Genomic DNA, 22609 nt, shown 5'->3' on the forward strand with positions numbered 1-22609 from the left:
AACCAACTACCATATTGAAAACTACCACTCCTTTCCTCAGCGGTTTAATTCTTGAGAGGTTCTTTAAATGAGCAACCTTCAAATACTTCCCCCTACAGATTACCTTGCTACAAAAAGTCTACGTGGAAGTGACTCTAGCCTCATTAGTAGAGCTTGGAGTGGCAAATCTATTATCTCACTGCAGCCAAGGAACCAAGGCTGGGAAGAAAAGGCAGGAAGGGCACCATTGTAACATTCCCACGTGACACAAGCTGGTTCTTCTTTTCCAGCCAAACTACCTTGAACTCCAAAACTCCGTTGAGCATAGCTTGTTTCTCCTCTGGCAAACCCAGAACACAGCAAGGGGAGATGAAAGCTCAGCCTTCATGGTGCATACTGATGAGCAAAAGGCTCTCTTTTAGCTTCAGAACTGCAATCACCCCCCAGCACACATAGGCACAGATACATTTCTAGTGAGCTTTTCTATGCATGTAAACATGTACTACCACTCAAGTAGGACTGCTTATATGACACCCTCCAAAACAAACCCCTGGGTTCACCAAAAAGCTCCCATAAAAGTTGGCGGCCATGCTCTCACTCAAAAGGCCCCTCCAAAGTCTATGAGGGAAAGTAAATGTCTGCATTACCTGGATTATGGTATTTCTTGCCCACATATTCAAATGCAAAGAGGAGCTGAAGATCTGCTGGCTGGGAATAATGAGCTATTGCAAGGCACACCTGAACAGAGGAAAACAAAAAGAACTGGGGTGCATTGAGCTGCTTCCAACCACTCTTTACTAGAAAATACTAGACTGCATGAGGAAATGGCGGACCAGAGAAAGCAAAACTATGTGATTTTGTCTAAGGAAGGGTGAGCTGTACCCCTCCAACTTCCAAGTGCCATCACCTACATTGGCTTCTACTAACAGTGATCATGATCAAAAGAGCTCCTTAGGCATACTCAAGGGCTGTGCCATACCCAGTGGACACCAGGCGTTGTAAAATAAACCATGACACAAGCCTGAACCCTCCCTGGGTGAAGAAAAATGCTTATACAGTTATCGGAATCCCAGCTTTTGTCACTAACGTGCTTTCTAAAATCCAGTTTCCAATTTCATTAAACAGAAAGATGACTATGTTTTTTTGCTAGGCAGCTAGAGTCAGCCATGGCTTATTCTTGGCTCTTGGCATTTTTCAGAGGGAAGCATCGCTCCTTCGTTATCCCGAGGGCCCTCTGTGCAACTTGATATACAGTTTCAGTAAGGCTTGAAGTTGCAGGAAATTGAAAATAAAAAACTTTTAAAGAATCTGGGGAACTAGTTTACATATTCACAATGTTTCAAATATAAATTTACTGTGTTACTTCAAGAACACGTATATAATGTATATAACTTGGGAAAAAATGTACTGTTTAGTATATTTATGAAATTAACATGGATAGGTCTCTAGGTTTTATTCAGCAATAACCAGCATACCAAGTGGCCATGCTATGCCATGATGTGAATGAGCAGTAAAGCTGCAATTCAATGAACTTACCTAGGAATAACCCCCACTCTGGGACTTGTTTCCAAGCAAATATGGGTGGTGGTGGTTGTTTTGCATGTTTCATATTACCTGTAGACAATATTAGCTACCCTGATGCCATGTTCATTTGTTTAATATTGTGTTTCAGCCCAGAATATAATCTCCATTTGAAAATACCAGCATAAGTTTATTTTTCTACTCAGAACTGATATCTAGGTAGATGCTGCAGCAATGCTATTATCATCTCTGAATAGATTTGCAGTTGTGTGAATTAGCTGCATTACCATATTATTTTAAAATTCCACTTTAAACATATTCCCACTCATTCTGAAAGAGAAGAAATGTTGCCCATAGTTTCCATTTCAGGCATTGAAAAAAACATTTCCATTGATTTTAAAAAAATCAAATTGCTAACTTTATCCCATGGAACAGTTCTAATCTGCACGAAGTCCATTCATTCTCACCTTGACCAAAGCAACATACAGACAAATATAGGCAAGGCCTAACGCCATTGCCTTGTTATTACACGTGTTGCACATTTTCTTCCCCTATAAATCCTTACTTGCATTTTAACAAGGGGAAAAGGAACAGAAACAGTCCACAGGATTTTGTTGAAAACAATGGCCACATGGATTTTTTGACAAGAGAAATTACTATCTACCTGGAAATCCTGATTTATTTTTCTACAAAACGCCTGGTTTGTTTGCTATTTATGCCTAAAACAGAAACTACACATAGTGGTGCCATTGTCCAGGGCTTTAATGAAAGCAGTTTCTTAATGCCAAATGGCAAATTCCTTGAACTTACACGGAATGTCATGGAAAAGGAGAAAGTTCAAGATTTTTCTGTCTGCCATGAGAAAACATTTCTCTATTTCATTGCCCACACTGTCCCACCCAAGTGCTTACTGGGCAAAGAATAAACTTTTAGGATACACAAGCTAAAGCTCTTGAAATCAGCTCACAGTGCAGCAAAAGCAGTGCTGAGGTCTGCTTTCATATACAAAAAGGCCTCTCTTCCCCCTAAATCCAGCTACCTTCACCATGTAGCAATGAACATACAAGATATCTACGTATAGGTTAGCATTTGTTGATCCACACCGCTTAAGGTTTACTGTACTGCCATGTGGCAGATGATATATGCTACCACTGCCCGCCCTTTTCTTGGGAGCATTTTTGTTAAACAAAAAATAAGCAAGGGTTGGATCCAAAGAACCCCCTACCCTTTCTTGCTACAGCTGCCTCCTGAAGTCATTCCTGAGGGTTGGGGAACCCTTTAAAATGTGTGGAAGCAGCATGGGTGATAAAATGGTGAAGACACACTTGGATCAAAGCCAAATATATAGAAGTCATAACTCTTCTTGGTAAGACCACTTTCCAAGCAATCCTATACAGTATATATGTCTGCTGAGAAATAAGCCCCACTGAGTTCAATGGGTTTGACTGCCAGGTAGGTGCCCAGCCCTATTACCAAATCAGACCAATGGTCCATCTATCTCAGCGCTGTCTAAACTTTAAACTCTCCCAGCTCTGCTTGGAGACCTTCTGCCTGCAAGCCAGCTTTAATGTCTTATACTGGTAATGTGCTTTTGGGAAAAGTAGAAGAACAGCCATCGAACACCCCACAAAAACTAAATACAGATTTTGCATGTCGGCCAATCACTCTTTCCCATCCTACCCAACTGATTCTTCTGTGTAATGATGCTCTGCTCTTCCTCTTAGAAACTAGCAGAGGAAGGTTTTTATCTTCAACTGCACTCACATCAGAGAATGGGAAGAGATCAAGAGCACCCTGTATAACAAGCAACATTGTTTTTTAAAAAGAGTTTCCTGCTCGAGACAGGCAGTTTTGTCAGGCAAAGCAGGGCCGCTGGAGAAACGGCCACAGCCAAAAAACCTACAGCTTCCTGGCAGTGTGAACGATAACATTTGCACTTTGCTACTGAACAACCCTTGTTTCCTTTCTATAGAGCAACCTGTATAACCCAAGCAGATACAGGTGCTCCCGAAATTAAAAATGCTAGGAATAAAATAAAAACTAGTTTTCTGATATATTAATCATTAGCCCATGCCAAGGTTCAGAAATTTTAGCTGTAGTACCAATCTCAGATAACCATCTCCCCAATTTCAATAGAAACTGTTGCTTTGGACTGCAACTTAAAAATGCACCATTTCCTTTGAAGTTGCTGACTTCTTCTAGTTGCTTCCACTTATCTTCTCCTTCCCCTCCCTTCACTTCCTCCCACACCCACCTTATTTGTCTTCCTTGAGAATTTTCAGCTGTAGTTTGACAGCAAAAACAACTGAATAGCAAACTTAAGCAACACGGAGTTTTGTGTTGTCCCTCCACCCCTATTTAGTCACCACCTTATAGCTCAAGCTAATTAGTCACTATGAACATGTACACATATGGTCAGGGAAACTGAAAACAGAAGGGCTAATTCACTGCAGATGGATTTTTTTTATTATTCAGTAGGTTATGGGACATTGTCTCCTATTCTTTTAGTATGACAAGAAGAAAAAAAAGCAAATATAGTAGAAGTTATTTTCTAAATTTTCATGTTCTAATTTGCTTTTAAATAAAGGGGTTCTGGAGAGGGAGGAGGCAAGACTGCAAACCCCACCCCCAGCTGCAGCATGCAGATGGTATGCAACTAGGCTCACCCATTTTGATATGAAGGCCACCAGATACAGAAGATGCAGTCTGCTACATACAGCCTTTATGATTTGACCAGGGAACAATAACACTCCCTTGGCAACTACTACCGGGGATTCTTCCCCATGTCACATTCCAGAGGAGAGACTCAGGAAGGAAGCAATGGAAGATTTGATGTACTTTTGGAGACTTGAACCAAGTGTGCAAACACAGTCAGCTTTATTCGTAGAAAAGAAAAACCATTAGCATTCCTCTTCTGTCTTCCCAAAGATTGTAACAGGGACCTCCTTCCAGGCGGTTAGCTTTGTTTCAGCAGAACAGAAAAAATGCTAAGGAAAATTACCAATAAATATTTTGGATCACTTTATTAGTCCCATGCAAACAGCTACAGAACTTATCAGGAATTCTTCTGCAACAGAGAAAAGCCTAGGGGGCTTCCTCCGTTTTCAGAAGGAAATAGGAATGTGATTTTAAAACGCAAGGCTACAAATGCTTAGAGAGAAATACTATGGCGAAAGCAGAAGTGTTGAGATCAGCCCAAACACCAGCCAGTTCCCAAAATCTACATCTGCCTGTTAAGTGAGAAACTGTGATCAATACCAACCAAGAAAGAGAGCAGCATGAACTGGCTCCCACCATTGGTCCTATGCAACCCCTCAACTTCTTCAAAAAACCCCCCAAAAACTGAAGAAAGATGGTGAAGGCTCAGATGGTGCAGATTTTAACCTTTCTGACCCCCTGAACTGTGATTCAGGTATCAGGAACAGACTGTGGGCATTCATTGCTCCCTTCTTATAGCGCAAATTCTCACCTCTGCTGGCTGACGCTAACAAGCATTGCTTTTGTAGCCAAACCAGGGTTGGAAGTGCCTTACATGCCTTGGGCACAAAAGAATACATACAATACCATATTTAGCACTAAAATAACATAATGCTACATTATGGTTAAAGCAAGCTGAAGAATGGGACGGGCAGAGATAAGTGGTTTTTCAGCCTTTGGCATGTTCTTGATCTCCTAATCATGGTTAGGAGATTCGGCATTCTGCATCTCACTCTCAATGTGCTGGTCATGTTGCTCCCTCAATCACACATGCACAAAGTTTGAGTCCCAAATCATGCATTTCAAGTACAGATTCTGCTAATACTATCAATATAAGCAATGTTTATATTGCAATGTATATACTGATATCTTCAAAGATCTCAAAGTCCAAATGTCTCCTAGTTACTTCATATGGGAATGAAATTTTAAGCATTTCATATACAAAAAATACCAGTGTGCTGCACAAGAAAACATGCTTAAGGCTGATTCAGTCTCTGTATTGGTTTCTGGATATTAAGTATTTACAGTTTTCACTTGAAATCTGTTTTTGAGTAAAGCCCTTAGCTCTACATATAGCTCTATGAGAAATTTAAAACCAAAATAGCAAATATAACAGCAGATGCTACACTGAATGGACTTCTTGTTCTTTCTTTAACCAGGCCTAAATATTCATCCAGTAGTTTTTAAAACAAGTGCAAAATGCTAAGCATCTGCCAGAGAAAACTCTGACTTCAACTTTCCAGGAGCTACGTGTAAATTTTCATGTCCTAACCTTTGACTACTGGCAGCTCAAAGGACAGCCACTGTCAGCATAAAGCCAACGGTTTCCATTTCTAGTATCAACAAAACCTCTACTGTGAAGTCTCAGGGGGTTTAAAATGAACCATTAGAGTATTTGAGTCTTCAATCCCTACACTTTCAAACTGTAGTTTGAAATGGGGTGCATTTTAGATTGGGCGATGACCCAGAAGTGGGTTTTATTGGCTGAAGACTAATGCACTAAAACTAGAGGTCAAAGTAGATGTAGGAAACCTATGACCCAAACTACCTACCTGCTTTCTTTTAAATTACCATGTCCATACAACTGCTTTGACAAATGGGGAAATAAACCTAGATAAATAACACTGCTATTTTTTACTAAAGCGGAAGGTTCTGGGCAATCCCATCATGAACTCATACTGCATCTAGTTTGGCTCTCAGCAGTTTAGGGAACAGACACCAAAACAGATGGTGGGCCTTAGGTCACAGAAGGTGTGCGAGTGACATTTTAGAAGGTGGACCCAAGCCTGAGTGAGAGGAAACAAGTGTTCATTTACCTGAATTGTGGTTCCAAAAAAACAGAAGCCCCATTTACTGTGTATTAAACATTTAAGGAACAAAGATATTAGAAGACTGGTTGCTGCAAAGACAGGCAGGAATACATTCTGCAACTGCAAGAACCGGAAAAAAACCTAATATGGTGGTGATGAAAAATATTTTTCAAGGGTTAGAAAAAACACAGAGGCTTGGTTTGGATGACTGTATTTTTGTGTTTGCTTATGAAATGGATACAGAAGTCTTTTGCTCGAGTGCACCACTCCTTTGCAGTGCACAGCAATCAAACCATTAAGTCTTTAATTAACCATGGTTTCTTCTTTTCTTACAAACAATAGTTACCAACTTTGGAACAAGCCAGGATATAACACAAACTTATTGGTCTGGCTGCTACACACCATGAAAGATGGAGCAAAATGACTGTATATGCAGGCAAAAGGCTTGCAAATATATTGGCTGAATAAGCCAGTATATGTTTTTCCAAATGCCACCAGCATTAAAAACACTACCCAAAATCTTTCATCTCCTATTAAGTGACTTGGCTTAGCAACTGCAGGATTCATGAAAATGATACGCAAGTTACATTTAAGATAAACAAGGAAATTTATTTAGCCATAAGCCTTAACGTTACATTAAATGGGCTTAAGTGCTAAGCAAGATTTCACCACTTAATTACTTGCTTCATGTCTATATGGGATACAGTAGAGCTAGCTAGCTCCTCCTCAGAATCAGCCTATGATAAGAGTTACTATTCCTACCTCGTAAGCCAGATGTGTATAAATGTGAGTGAAAGGGATTAGGACTCCATGACCTCGTTCTCACTGTGGTCTGGGCTGCACCACTGGTGTTGGAATGAAGGTGGGGGATCACAAGACTGAATCTCCCCCAAACCAATTCCCTCCAAGGGTTCAAGCTTAGCTTCTCCCTGATGTGCTATGCGGAAGGAATTTTTTTTAATACAAAGGTACATTCCATTATGCAAGTCCCCATCTGCAGAGGCAAGTGTTATAGTTCACACACAAATCTACCACCTCAATGAGAGTCAGGTCTAAGTAAAAACACATTTCCATTGTCACTTCAAGCAACTTCAAGATTCTAGCATGTACTATCATCTTACCTCTATAGTTTCAAAGTTATTCACTGATGTTTATGGTGGTAAATGGAACGATTAACCCATGGATGAAACACAAGTAACCAGTTTCAGATACACCAGAATGGTATTTAATTATTTGGCAGGTTTTCATTTTGAAAGAAAAACCATAAATTGTTGGCTAATTCTCCATCTAGGCAATACTCAAGACAAATATCAGACCTGCTGCAATACCTTTTTTGCACTTTCGGGTCCTGCTTCATCAAAACGAAATCTGACGATACGAAAGTCTTTGCAGTAAATTATTAATTCTGTTGGGTTAAATTTAAGCTTTTGGTTGGGGCCGAGAACTTTCTGTTTCCTCTTTGTGTCATTTACTGCAAGAGAGAGATTTTTTTAAAAATAAAAAGGAGACAGTTATGCATATAACAAATAACCATGTTATGAATGCTTAACAGAAACAAACTGATATACAACAGCTCCCATCTGAAGAGTACATTGACCTGCTTACTATTCATTTATTTTGATTTAATTAGAAAATGTATAAATAACTTGATAAAAGTTTTCCAAGTGGTGTACAAATAAAATTTTCCCCTTGTGTTTCCTTCATTCAATTTCAACACTAACAACTGTACCTCTGGTCAGAATCTAACCCACCTCTGTACTATTGGCATAATTTGGCATAATTTGGAACTACTGGCCCAAGAGTCAACTATACATGCTGTCCAAACCACGTAACTCTTGCATGGTGTCCCTGTTGCTTTCGGTTACAAATGCTTCCTATTTCTTAGTTCAGTTTCATTTAGAAGGCATGCAAATCTGTTGACCAGAGATAGCAATTTCTAAAATGTCCTAGTACAGTATACAAGCCCCTTTTGCAAGCCTCTTAGAGACTTGTGCTAATAACACATGTCCTGCTGAACTGAACGATGGCTACTGCCTGGAAAGAACACTAAGGTGTGGTGCACCCCCTATGCACACTTACATGGGTGTAAGCTGCATGGAACAGATCTAAATGAGGCTGCCTGCCACATTAATTGGCACACGTATTTTCATAGAAAATGGGAGTTGGAAGGGACCCAAGGGTCATCTAGTCCAACCTTGTGCAATGCACGAATCTCAGCTAAAGCATCCATGACAGATGGCCACCCAACTTTTTTACATTTTTACCATTTTTACAGGCCACAGAGACATTCAAAAAGGAAATTCTGACTATTCTTTTTTTTTGCCAATTTATCTGTATTAGTTTTCCAATTTTTTTACAAATCAATATCAAATTACATAAAATTAAATACAATTTTTTGTGACTTCCCGCCCTACTTCCTGGATGCGTCCATAGCTTTCCCTGTGGCTGCATTATATTGCATATTTACTCTAATTCACATTCCATTTCTTAAAAATAATATTTTTTCATTATCCATCAGCTGTCCATTTATCAATTTATTTATAATATACAGTTAAATAAATTTATATTTATTTATTTAAATAATGTACATTTATTTAAATTTAATAAATGTATATTTATTTAACAATTAGATTTCCAATATCAACAAGTGAGGTCACTAATCCCTTTACATCTTGCATGTATAGAAACCTGGCATTATCCTTTCCCTAGTTGTTTGCCTTTACTTTCCAATTCCACAGTCCATTCAACCAAAGTCCTTTCCTGTCTGAAGCCTCTTTGGTGTGTGGTATATTTTCACATCACAAAGCCTGTAATCTGTTGTTACTTATTGTGTTGAGTTCTCAAGGACAACCATCTGGCTCACCATCTGGCAATCCAACTATCATCATCACAAACATCAACCCAAAGAACCAAGGGAGATGTACTGTAATATCCATAACTGTCAACTTTTCCCTTTTCTTGCGAGGATTCCTATTCGGAATAAGGGAATTTCCCTTTAAAAAAGGGAAACGTTGACAGCTATGGTAATATCTTGAAAACTTTATAACCAGTACAAGCCCACCTCTCCCCTTTCACAGTGAAATCACAATTCTTGCACTCTACCATTAGGAATTCCAGATTACCTTTTAGGCAAATAAGATCTGCTCCTTCTTTGCAGGGTTAATTATATTCCAACAATCTTTGTCTATAGTAAATACACTCAGTTCCAACATCCCAAATTTCAATTGTGCCCTTAAGATCTTTGTTAACCAAAGCCATTTCCTGTCCAAATCATCACTGGTGTAAGATATATTTTCATATCACAAAGCTTGTGGTCTGTTATCAATTATTAAGTTGAGTTCTCAAGGACAACCATCTGGCCCACCATGCAGTCTAACAAAAATCATGACAGACATGGACCCATGAAGCCAAGTGGGGAGGGGGGTATACTGCAATATCTTGAAAACTTTAACAAATCCATGCCCACCTCTCCCCTTTCATGGTCAAATGCACAAATGGATCCACTCCTTCCTCACAGGTTTTAAGTATGTTCCAACAATCCTTGTCCACAGCAAATGTGCTCAACTCCAGTGTCCTGAGATCCTTATTTACTTTAAATTCTTTATATTTCAACATTCTTAGGTGAAGTAGGTAGTGTTCTCTTGGTAAAGAAAAAGAAAGCAGATCGTCCCTTCCCCATTGCCATTACTCCACCAACTCACATACACAGTTTCTTTCCAACCAAATCCAAGATTTATTCTCTTTTACTAGAAGTTTACTAGACTTGTTAACTTTTATTCTATTAATCAAGAGAGCATAGATGCAACAAAAAGCTTGCAAACCTTAATACAAAATATAAACATCCACCCCTCTGCGCTTCCAGCTCTCATCTACGGCAGGAATTACCTTCTTCACAAAACCTCAGTCTTAACAGCCAAACTGTTTGCAGCTTACTGTTCTCATCTTCTCCATAGGGTGCCTTTAACTTATATCCAATTATCCAAATTGAAAAAGAAATCTGTCATTTGCCATGGCAGACATGGAGGCTGACTCTGTGATGGAAAGCTTAAGACCCAGTGCCTCACCCCTCCCTGTCCCTCATGGAGGCAGGGAGCAGGCACAAATGGGGACCACAGATCCCCTGTAATTTTCTCGAAACGTTTTGGGATGCATAGCACCTCAGTTATCCCCCTCCACTCCATCAAAGCTTCTCTTGAGCCCCAGAGAGCTGCCACCATAGTCGCAGGCAGAACTGGAAGCTGGGAATTCTGACTATTCTGTTTTAATTTCCTAAACATAAATGTACCCCCCTCCAAAGCAAAAAAAAAAATCTATCTTTCATATCCAGCTCCTTAATACTTACCTGTCACTATCTGCTCAATGCATGTTAGAGCAACATCATGTTCTCCCAGGAGAAGGTTCCTGTAATGGAATTTCTGGAATACAGGAGATAAGTTCATGATAAATACCACAACTATATTTTGGCCTAATAATTGTGAAGATGAAGTATGATGTATGCTTTGTTTGGTTAGATGCAATCATCTTGAGGGCTGAGGGTCAATATTTTATCGCCACTCAGCGTAACATTAAGCTATAAATATTCTCCTGCAAACTACATTAGAGAAACCAAAGGAGGGGCAGCAATCAGTAGTAGCAGCAGCTCCCAACAAAACATTAAAAACACAACAAAACATCAAATATTAAAAACTTCCCTGTACAGGGCTGCCTTCAGATGTCTTCTAAAAGTCATAGAGTTGTTTATCTCCTTGGTATCTGGTGGGAGGGTGTTTCACAGGGTGGACACCACAACTGAGAAGACCCTCTGCCTGGTTCGCTGTAACTTCACTTTTTGCAGTGGGCCAGAAGGCCCTCAAAGCTCGACCTCAGTGTCCAGGCTGAATGATGGGGGTGGAAACGCTTCTTCAGGAATACAAGGCCGGAGCTGTTTAGGGCTTTAAAGGTCAGCATTAACATTTTGAATTGTGCTCATGCCTTTAGGACCAGCATTATATGGTCCTGGCAGCCACTCCCAGTCTAGCTGCTGCATTCTGGAGCAGTTGTAGTTTCCAAGTCACCTTCCAAGGTAGCCCCAGAGCAAGTACCACTCTAGCAAGACAGGGTGCAGGTAGGTAGGGTCTTAGCCGTCATACCAAGTGGAGCTGGTAGACAGCTGCCCTGGACACAGAATTAACCTGCACCAAAGAACATGGCGGTGTGCTTTTTTAGGGCAGTATCTCATTACTATCATCTGGCAGTTTTTAAATTTCATTTGGTCTAGTTCTTATTTGTATATTTTTAATGTCCATATAAGTATTTTCAGCATTTAGTAAGATATCTTAGCATTTGGGGCTAAGATCCAAGATGTAACTGAACGACTGCAAGGAATCATAAAACCCACTGACAAATACCCCTTCCTCTTGGTTCATGTGGGAACCAATGACACTGCAAGCAATAGCCTCCAGAAGATCAAAAGAGACTACGAGGCTCTGGGCAGGAAACTGAAGCAATTAAATGCACAAATTGTCATCTCATCTGTCCTCCCAGGTGAACGACGTGGCCCAGGGAGAGAGGGAAAAATAGTGGAAGTGAACAGCTGGCTTCGCAAATGGTGTAAACAGGAACGGTTTGGATTCTTAGATCACGGACTGCAGTTTCTTGAAGATAGACTTCTGGCAAAAAAATGGGCTGCACCTCACAACAGTTGGGAGGAATGTTTTTGCCAAAAATCTCAGAAACCTCATCAGGAGGGCTTTAAACTGACTAATGTGGGGGAGGGAGACAGTGCTCCTGAAGGTAGGAGTCTATCAATTGATGAAGATGATCATCCAAATGTCATAGACCAAATGGAGCAAACAGCATGCAGACCTAGTGGTGGGAGGAAAAAATCCTTAAATAAGAGACACGGGGGAATGATTAATGGACTTCAGTGTCTGTACACTAATGCACAAAGCATGGGAAATAAACAAGATGAGCTTGAGCTCTTGGTACAGCAAACTAAATATGACATAATAGGCATCACTGAAACCTGGTGGGATAAGTCCCACGATTGGAATGTAATAATGGAGGGATACAATCTATTTCAGAGAAACAGACCAGACAAGAAAGGAGGAGGAGTGGCGTTATATGTCAGGGATGTGTATACCTGTGAAGAGATCCAAGATTTAGAACCTCAAAGCCAAAGTGAGAGCATTTGGGTCAAAATTAAGGGAGAGAAGAATAACAGGGACCTCATTGTGGGAGTTTACTATAGATCCCCAAGCCAAACGGAGGACATAGATGATGCCTTCCTGGAACAGATGGCCAAGCATGATTCTATGATCTGCTGTCTCTTTCCTTCTTTTATTGATATTTTAATACTAGAATCATAGAATCATAGAATCATAGAGTTGGAAGAGACCACAAGGGCCATCGAGTCCAACCCCCTGCCAAGCAGTAAATACCATCAGAGCACTCCTGACATATGGTTGTCAAGCCTCTGCTTAAAGACCTCCAAAGGAGACTCCACCACACTCCTTGGCAGCAAATTCCACTGTCGAACAGCTCTTACTGTCAGGAAGTTCTTCCTAATGTTTAGGTGGTTTTAACTTATACTGTGCAACTGTTTTGATAGTACTTTGGTACCTTGGGTTAAGTACTTAATTCGTTCTGGAGGTCCGTTCTTAACCTGAAACACCACTTTAGCTAATGGGGCCTCCCGCTGCTGCCACACCGCCGGGGCACGATTTCTGTTCTCATCCTGAAGAACAGTTCTTAACCTGAGGTACTATTTCTGGGTTAGCGAAGTCTGTAACCTGAAGCGTATGTAACCCGAGGTACCACTGTATTATGCTAGATATGTTTACTATTTGGAGTGCCCTAAAAGAACTTTAATTCATAATGCACTGATCATATTGTTGTGTACCTTTGGAATTTCATTCCAAACTATTCCTATTTTCTTGTAAACTAAAACAATAATCTAGATGTATGACAATAACATTCCCTGCTAAAATTTCAACATGCAAGTAGGCAAATCAGCAGGACCTGCCTCTTTATCAAACTCCAGTGTCTAATTTTAAGTTTATAAACAAAACAAGACTACATTTGCAAAATAAGCAATGTAAATTGTGATCAAAGCCTGGGCTTGCTGTTCTCTTCTAGGAAAATGCTCTTTGCACATATGGCAATTCTCCACTTTGTACACACCAGACATCTATCTCCTCATGTAAGAAAATCAGGAAGCCCCAGTGCACACAAGAGCTGATGAATGGGAACCATTGTTGCTGAAGTGCATGGCACATTACATCAAATTTATTTTCATTCCAGGCACTTTGTTTTGCACCGATTTTCAAATTGAGAAATTGGTTTTGCACCATTTCTAATTCTTTAATAGCACTCTCATAATTTTTATTCAGATTTGTCATGGCCAATGGCTAGTGCAATAAAGTTATTTGGATTGGATTTTCAAATTCAAAGAGTGTGGGAAAGAACTGATGCTTTAGCAATTATTTATCTTTTCTTTTAAAAAACAGAGAGGGTGTGCCTCTCTTAAGATGCTGAGCACATGGTACACAGTAAGAGTTGGGACCACTGGCACTCTGGCTCTTCCCCTCCAAGGCCGCTTTACCTGGTAAGTAAGACTTCTACAACCTGGCCTACAGAGAGGCCTTTTAAGTAAACCAGAAGGGCTCTTCTTATGTTAGATACATTAACCTTTATTATTATCAGAGCAGATGCATTCTTCATCAAGGTCAGGAACGAGCAGTGGCCCATCTCTCAACCAACACCACCCCTCATTGCCAGGCCAGGTCCCTGTTCTCCAGCTTCTAAGCTGAGCTGTCTAAAGAAGCCAAGTATGCCTGAGTATCAATCTTGTTATTTATTATGGCTATGACAGATCAACATGGCTATCCACCTGAATCTGGGTATCAATGGGCTACCTAGCTCTCAGTGGATGTGCAAAGCCACCAAGGGAAGTGCCCAGTACTAGGAAGCAGATCCATCTGCTTCAGCCTTGTCTTTCCCTGGTATTGCACACTGCCAAGGCCATTAAAATGACAGCCAAGTAATTCAGATATGTGCTGCAATTCCATGTTTGTTGTGGAACCCACAACTTTCTGTCCATTAAAGCAGCTGCAGCCAAGTCAAGGAAAGTGCATCACCAACAGTTTTGGCATGAGCTGGCAGTGGCCAGTAAGAAGAGGATGGATGTGAACCCATGTGAACTCCTTGAGGTCACTCATTTATCATATTTCTACTCACAGTTTCCCATCACAGAAGCCCTGTGGGGTAGGTTAGGCCAAGCAATTGCAACTTGTTCAAGACCACTTAGCAAGATTTACCGTTGGAAGCCAATGTGAACCTTGGTCTCCATGCAAATTCAACACTCTAGCCACTTTAACACACTGGGGTCAGGGTAAGCAACGTAATATTAAGCATTCAAAATCTGGCACATTAGGGCTGAATGAAGAATCCAGGAGAACATATGGTAGCTAACATCAGGAGGAGCCCAGTAGACCTATGTGTGGCTATTCTGCTGCTTCTCCCTGCCTACACACCCCTCCCAGCAAATGCAGGTAAATCTGAGCCAAGGTATTAAGCTTGGTTCAAGATAAGGAACCTGGAATGGTTTGGGAAATTAAAAGGCCTACTCCTGGAACATGTACGGACTCGGGATTGCAAGTGTGCTGACTACAGATGAGTCCTGCTACAGCAGACAATCTAAGCAGGAGGTCATGGGTACAAGGACCTCCACAATGGATGTCTGTCTCTTGGGTCCTCTTGTCAGCCAAGGGCAATTGTATTATGGAACTCAATAGGCGCAGAAACCAACCTGAAGTGGCATAGGATCATCTGTAATGAAGGATATCTTGAAGTTGCTGCAAACCAGCTTTCCCCACAAATCATACTGACTTGTATTTGTTGCAATGCATTTCCTCACAAAGTTCACTTCATTCACCACAATTTCACCTTTAAAAAGGGGGGGAAAGCAGATTAAAAGAAGATTCACTCAATGTCTTAATCACAGCAACCTGCAAGGAGAAAATTCACACCCATGAATCTGTGATTTTACGAAGTAATTTTTGGGGGGGAGGGGGAATTAGTTGTGAAGCAAATACTGAATCTCCTTTGTGAGGAGCTTAAGCTTTACTTCAATGTATGTATTGCTTGGGTCATGTATTGCTTGGGTCATAAAGAATTACTAAATAGAACCTATTAATCAAGTAACCCCAATCTGGAGAATAAAAAGCTTCATGATACCCAAGTATCTTTACACAGGTATGGGGGAACCTGTGGTCTTCCAGATGTTGGTCTCCAGCTACTATCAGCCCCATTCAACGTATTCAATGGTCAGGGATGATGGGAAATGGAGTCCAGCAACACCTGGAAGGCCACAGGTTCCCCACCTCAATCCAATGCAAAATATGAATTTCAAGATGTTCATCTCCAGTTACTAAAAACTATTTTTCTCTTCTATACACCAAGAGCCCTCCAAATATTTTAAACTGCATCCTCATCATGATATAAAATTTATTTAAATATATACATCATCTTTCAATGGCTGTTTACAATAGCTAATAAAAAAGAAGAGGAGAGTTCCTATTCCTTTCACAAGACTGTTCCTCTTAGGTCATTCTATAAAGCCTTTCAACCCTTGGATCATTCCAGCCCTCTAGACAGTCACACCACTTTTAATGGGTTAATTAATCCAGATCTGCAGACTTCAATTTCAAAGAAGAGATCATCAGATTTGTTTAGAAATATACTGACAGATAAAACCACAAGACCACAGCAGAGTATGCAGAGCTGGCAGTGAAAAGTACTCTGCATTGCTTGCTGCCAGACTAAAGAAAAATGGCTTTTGTGTCTATGCCCCCCCAACAGAAAATGACAATAAGATACTGGAAAGGGGAGTATGGTCATCCTCCATCCTTATTTGCAAGGCTGGGGGAAGATGTTTGATCTTCTATTCAACCAGCAAGCCAAAAAGGTAGAAAGAACATAGGTCACTTGTTGTCCTACTCTCCCATCCCAAACCTGCATGATCCAGCAAGCGATAAATTGACTTGCAATAACCACTCAAAAAACCCCACCAACCTTATTTATTTGCCAAATAATACAGTTCAGGAGTTTGGCTTCACTAGGGAAAGGTAAGCAGCAAAGCTGGTACTTGCTCTCTATAATGTTTAAAGTGACCAACAGTGCAGTTTCCTTCACTTTCCTTTTCCATGGCATAAGCTGTTCTGAGGGCAGAACGACAGTCACTTGTGTGTGACTTGAACAGCCAGAGAGCAGAAACAGGAGATGAGTGCCAAGAAACTAGAAAACAACCCACCCACCACATTACTGTGAAGACATTCACAGAGACATGCTCACTAATCCAGCCAGAGGATTACATCCAAATTACATTCTCTCAAATTTGAGTTACATTTCAAATACTTTCAGAAAACACATGCAACAATTTGATTTCATTAAAAGATTCTGTTTAAAGTACACCCATGAACACTTTGCTAGCTGGCATCTTGCTCTAATGTCAACTTTCAAAATCTTATACATAGCTTATCATGTAAATTCACTGTATGAAAGTGAGCACTGTATTTTTCTGAAGTGAGGCAGCATAAAATGCTAAAACAGGAAATATCACTATGCAACAGCATGCTATAAAAAGATGGGGAGGGATGGGAGAGGTCAGAAGAAAAAGCAGAGAGTGTGATTTTAGGTTCCAGAAACCAGCCCCAACACTTGGGCTTACACCTCAATCAAGATTTATTTTATGTTGTCCACAGTTAAGGATTGTTTGTTTTTATTTCAATCTGGTATTTTCAATATATACTACCTCTCTCTCTCTCTCTCTCTCTCTCTCTCTCTCTCGTTTGAAATAGAATAAAGTCACCTGCTGAACTGAACACAGCAACTTGTACAGATGGGAGAAATTTGCTGAACAAGGTCCCCAGATGTAGTGCAAATATGGCAAAGCCAGATGAAGAACCTGGCACCTGTCGTGTGCTCTTGGACTTGAAATTGAAGATTAAACTACAGATATATAAATCCTATGCCTTCTCAACATGTTAACAGCCAATAGAAAAATAGTATGAAAGCTTATTGTTTATTAAACAGCAGAGACATAACACTGAAAGTTACTTCACATAGTGAGCACTGAAGCCACGTAAATACTGTACTATGAATGACTGAATGGGACACCTTTAAAAAAAAACACCTGATCGTCAACTGTTTGTTGGAGATCCCGTTCCCCATGTCTATGTTGCATTGTATTCTGATGTTTTAGGGTTCTGTGTTTAGGTTTTGTTGAGCAAATTGCCAGCAAAATTAACTGGTACCAAAAGCATTGTAATGTAATAAGTCTACTTAATGTGACAAAAACAGGAAGGAAGTCATGTAAGTATCAAAGAGAAATGCAACCAAGAAAGTCAAGTAGGAGCAAAACTCAACAGCTGCATCCTGAACATGTCTTTCTGAAAGCTGGGCAAGATTTTCTTTTAGGCTGAAGGGTGGGTACCATATTGCTTGTCATATTAGCAGTATCTGTGCTTTTAAACACGTGCTTATGTTTGCTGTAAAACTTCAAAATCTTTGACTAAGAATTTTTTTTTTACTGCACATTTCTACAATTGGATTATTTCTGATGTAAAAGCTCATTTGTTCCAGTACATTTTAGGAATCCAGCACCAATGCATGCACTCAGCTGACATGGGAAATGTCTTAGGATATATTCTGGGGAAAGGATATAGGCACGTGGAAAAATAAGAAGTTGTAGTATTGAATTGGAGGTGGGCCCTATGATGCTTTTCTGCCATTATCAGAAACGCAGATATCTAAGCTTACCTCCAAATGGCACCTTAAACCTAGGTTGCTGTCACCACAACGGAATGTTGAGGCACTCTTTTTGTGGTGGCATTTATATTTATCATCATCATCATCATCATTTCTATATTGCTCAATATTTTAAAGAAAGCCATCTCAAAGCGGTTTACAACACATTAAAACATCAAATAAAACAATCCAGGATATATCAACCTGTATACCATTACTGCCACAAGACAGTTGTAGCTTGGGGGAGGGCGGGCAAAAAAGTAGTGAGGATCAGAAATAGTGGTTTGCTAAGGCCACCCATGAAGTGAAGTGACTTGAAGTAGGAACTTCCAGCACATCATCCCAGCAAATCATTCAGTCTTACCTAGGACACAGGACTTCTCTAGGGAAATCTCTCACAATTTCTCCCAGCAACTGGTGCACTTATGGTACAGCAGCAGCAGTAGCAGCTTATAGCATATTTAGATGGATGTAGTTCTCAACCATATAATGGTTTACACATGCACTGTACATAAACAGATACCCAGAGAGCAAACTAGTATATTAAACTGAAAAAACCTTGAATAAATTTGCTTTCTGACCTGATTATGGTCTCACAGCATTTTCAGTCACATAAGTTCTTACTGAAGAGTGGAATATTAAAACAGGATGGGTTTATTAGCATGCACCAAGCATTTATATGTAAATTTCCTCTAATCCATGTTTAAATGAATCTTCTGTTCAGCTTACTCAGTAGCTATTTTAAAGTTCAAAAGAGAAAAACTGCATTCTGGTGAGATTCTATTTGTAAACTCATGAAGTGCTTTTTGACAAACCTTTAAGGGAATTTTCATGAGCTCTTACAATGTGTTAGTGGTCCCACAAGAGATCTAGAAGTAATTGCATGCTGTTATCTTAACTGTTGCCACCTGTTCAGATTTTATTCAATATCCTTCCCTGTGAATTAATGCTTAAGATGCTGACGCTAATGGCAGATTACATGGGGCTAGGCTCAAAATGAGGCAATTTTATAATTAAGAATGGAAACCAAAGTATTTGGACATTGCAGAAAGAGTAACAGTCTACATTGTTCAGTAGGATCTCTTGATAAAGGTAAAGGTACCCCTGCCCGTACGGGCCAGTCTTGACAGACTCTGGGGTTGTGCGCCCATCTCACTTAAGAGGCCAGGGGCCAGCGCTGTCCGGAGACACTTCCGGGTCACGTGGTCAGCGTGACATCGCTGCTCTGGCGAGCCAGAGCCGCACACGGAAACGCCGTTTACCTTCCCGCTGGTAAGCGGTCCCTATTTATCTACTTGCACCCGGAGGTGCTTTCGAACTGCTAGGTTGGCAGGCGCTGGGACCGAGCAGCGGGAGCGCACCCCGCCGCAGGGATTCGAACCGCCGACCTTTCGATCGGCAAGCCCTAGGCGCTGAGGCTTTAACCCACAGCGCCACCTGCGTCCCATAGGATCTCTTGATATCATGACTTAAATTTTACAGGAAAGAGAGAGAAGTGATTACCATGGAAGTGATAAGAATGAGCAAAAGAGTAGGGCTTTTCAGATTGGTCACAAAAATTACTTTTTAATATTATGCAATGTTGATCGCTGCCCCAGATAAGTCAATCATTTCCCACAACACACAAGAAACCAGAAGACATACATCAAGCAAACCCCTACTTTGAAGTTATAATGCCATACCCCAATGAGGCACCCCACAAGGCTCCCCACTCCCCAACCTTGCCTCTTCCCTCATCCCCTCACCTGCCTAATGGATCAAAACAAGTCAGCAGCCTTTTCTTAGCAGCTCCCACAGTGTGGGGCTCCCTCCCAAGAGAGATTAGATTGGCTCCAAGTTTGTTATCCTTCTGCCGGCAAGCTAAAACCTTCCTGCTGCAGACGATGCTGATCACTTGGCTAACAGGCCAAACTGTTTTTCTAATGGGTCTCAATGTATTTTAACTACTGTTTTTAACTAGTTTTTTAAAATAAATAAAAACTTTGTATCTGATACTACTACTTTAAAATGTTGGAAGCCACCTTGAATTCCAACGTGGGAGAAATGTGGGATATTTTATTTTGTTTATTTATTAAATTTCTATACCACCCTTCATCCTAGGATCACAGCGCAATTTACAACATAAAACCCAAAAATACATAGCATAGTAACAAACAAAAACAATACCCCCCCACAGTTTAAAAGGCCACAGATTGTTTTATTAGCCAAATATACACATGATATAAACTCATGAAATAGTAAGATTAATAATCATTTTCTAAAATGTCCACTCAGAAAACCAGTTCAAAGCCCCAGAAGGCTCGCTATTACACACACCGTTCTTGATTTTCATAATCATCTTTGTTACCCTGAGCATGTCCTTTAACTCCTTGTCTCCTAAAGCTCTGATCTACATTTGGTTGTTCCAAGTAAGAGCTTGTTCCAGCACAACCAAAGAAGCAAACCATGGCATACACTAACTGGTATCCCAACCTGGTCTGCTATTGACCATTCATTGGCTCAGATGAGAACAAATGCCCCTTTCCAAGCACTTGTAAATTAACCAACCATCATCTGCATGTCATTTAAGGTCAGGATCTCCACTATAAATATGCACAAAGAACCTCTTGTGCATTACACTCAGTTCCAAATCCAGACCACAATTAGTTGCATAAAATATGTATGACTCCTCTCATCTGATTGAAGAAAGAGGTTCACAGGTTTAATAGTAGACAAAGGAAAAGAACCACAATAATCTGAAAATAGGTTCAGTTTCAGTCAAAACTTTTGTTATGGATATTTTCCGTATGTCTATAAAAATGAGTTATATCAAGTATACAATAAATAGGAACATGGGTATTCTCAGATAATTCAGTGATTTGTACTAGTCCAAGCTTAGTTTAGAGAAGATAGCTCTTACCTATAATTTTACCCATCTATGCATAAATGCAACCTCCTCTAACAGAGTCTGCATAAAAGTTTTAAGCGTAAGGGGTAGAATGTTAGCACATGAATCATTCCTAACTCAGAACAACCAAAGCAGTCATTGAACTTCCTGCACTGAACCACAAATGTAAGAAATTATTTTAATGCTTAATATAGAACTAGACACATGCCATACCAATGCTTCCGAAACTAAACTCTCCTTTAAATGCAAGAGTTTTATTATAAATGTAAAAAATAATAATAATAACATCACAGAAACCAGGTTTGGGGTGGTTGGAAATATAGCATAACTCAACTGTATACATACTTCTAGAATACTGTGATTTGTGTTTGATGATGCATCTAGCAACTGATGGGGAAGGAATATAAAACGAGAGAACGTTCTAAATCTGTGCTTTTTAAAAACATACAACCCACAAAAACACTACCAAAAACTTACAGCAGTACAACTCCAACTTGGCTTAAAATTTCATGTTTTGGGGTTCAGTGTTTAACGTACAGGAATCCACACTGTTGTTATGAATCTAGCACTACCATCTTGACAATGTGGGAAGAAAAGAGGGGTGAGAGAACAGTCAATAAAGGACATTTCGTTGAACCCACCCACACAACAGAAGGAAGTAGAGTGTGCGAAGAAAGGGTAACAAAAGATGAACATTTATTATCTGAATTTACAAAATGTTGCCTATCAAGACATTCTAACCAATTAACTAAACTACATACATCAGTTGGTTCTGCCCAATTACATTAGCTCTTTGGGAGCAGGAGAACAGAGCATGTTAAATAGGGACAGTGACTAACTCACTTCTGATCAGAACAGTAATACAAGCAAGCAGGGTGCAACTAAACTTGCTGGAGTGTGTCAGCAGCAGAGTTTACATCTTTTCAAGATGTTAGTAAGGACAGTTGCAGAGTTCTGATAAAATGGGCAAATTTCAGAACATTCATAGATAGAAAGTTAACGAAGTTTATTCTTCAAATATTCTGATTTAGAGATAGAGAACTAAGCATAGAATAAGTAATGGAATGTAGCTAGGACGAAATTAGAAGATCTAGCAGGGAACAATGCTACCTGCCTGCATCCTGAATTAGCTGGTTAACTATGCATTCTGTACACTGGTTGTGAAAGATGAAACATGAAAAATAACTGAGGACTCTTTTTGGCCAAAGTTTGTTAGGACTTTAGCAATAGCTTTCCCATGGAAATGCAACCCTAAATTTCTGCAGAATTCAATAGAAACCTGTGTTGTTACAAGTCACAGTCAATATGCCTATTTCACTTCTATGCTGTCAGCAATATCAACTCACTGGAGGGTAAGCTCCTACTAACGATGACCAATTAAGTCTCATAACTACCGGTACTTCCTACAACTGAAGGGAAATCCCAAACTTACACTGTATAATTTGCTGTCTGGAAAGTGAGGAGAAAATGGGGCTTAAGCATTAAAAACCTTCCTCATTGCTATGATATTCTTTCTAGTACAGACAAAAATGAAACTTGAACCTTGGGTGTGGTGGGCCAGTTATATCTGACCGACCCCTTCTGGGCCGAATTTGAAAAATTCACCCACCCACCAAGCACTTGACATTACAGGCAACCCCCAATTTGT

At 40.1% G+C, this 22609-nt stretch overlaps 1 protein-coding gene across 2 annotated transcripts in view; it reads right to left on the reverse strand.

The window, feature by feature from the left end:
- MTMR10 (myotubularin related protein 10) overlaps window positions 1–22609 on the reverse strand; it is a 55957-nt gene that overhangs the window by 20975 nt on the left and 12373 nt on the right. Inside the window, exons 3-6 of one of the 2 annotated variants that reach the window (XM_079953230.1) lie at window positions 15076–15212; window positions 10630–10702; window positions 7604–7758; window positions 627–717 (exon numbers count right to left, since the gene is read on the reverse strand). In XM_079953230.1, the coding sequence (XP_079809356.1) occupies window positions 627–717; window positions 7604–7758; window positions 10630–10702; window positions 15076–15212 (456 nt within the window). The remainder of the gene's footprint in view (window positions 1–626; window positions 718–7603; window positions 7759–10629; window positions 10703–15075; window positions 15213–22609) is intronic. The other variant, XM_079953231.1, reaches the window with a different exon arrangement.

The sequence above is a fragment of the Podarcis cretensis genome, assembly GCF_951804945.1.
Source record: "Podarcis cretensis genome assembly, chromosome: 14".
Lineage (NCBI taxonomy): Eukaryota > Metazoa > Chordata > Lepidosauria > Squamata > Lacertidae > Podarcis > Podarcis cretensis.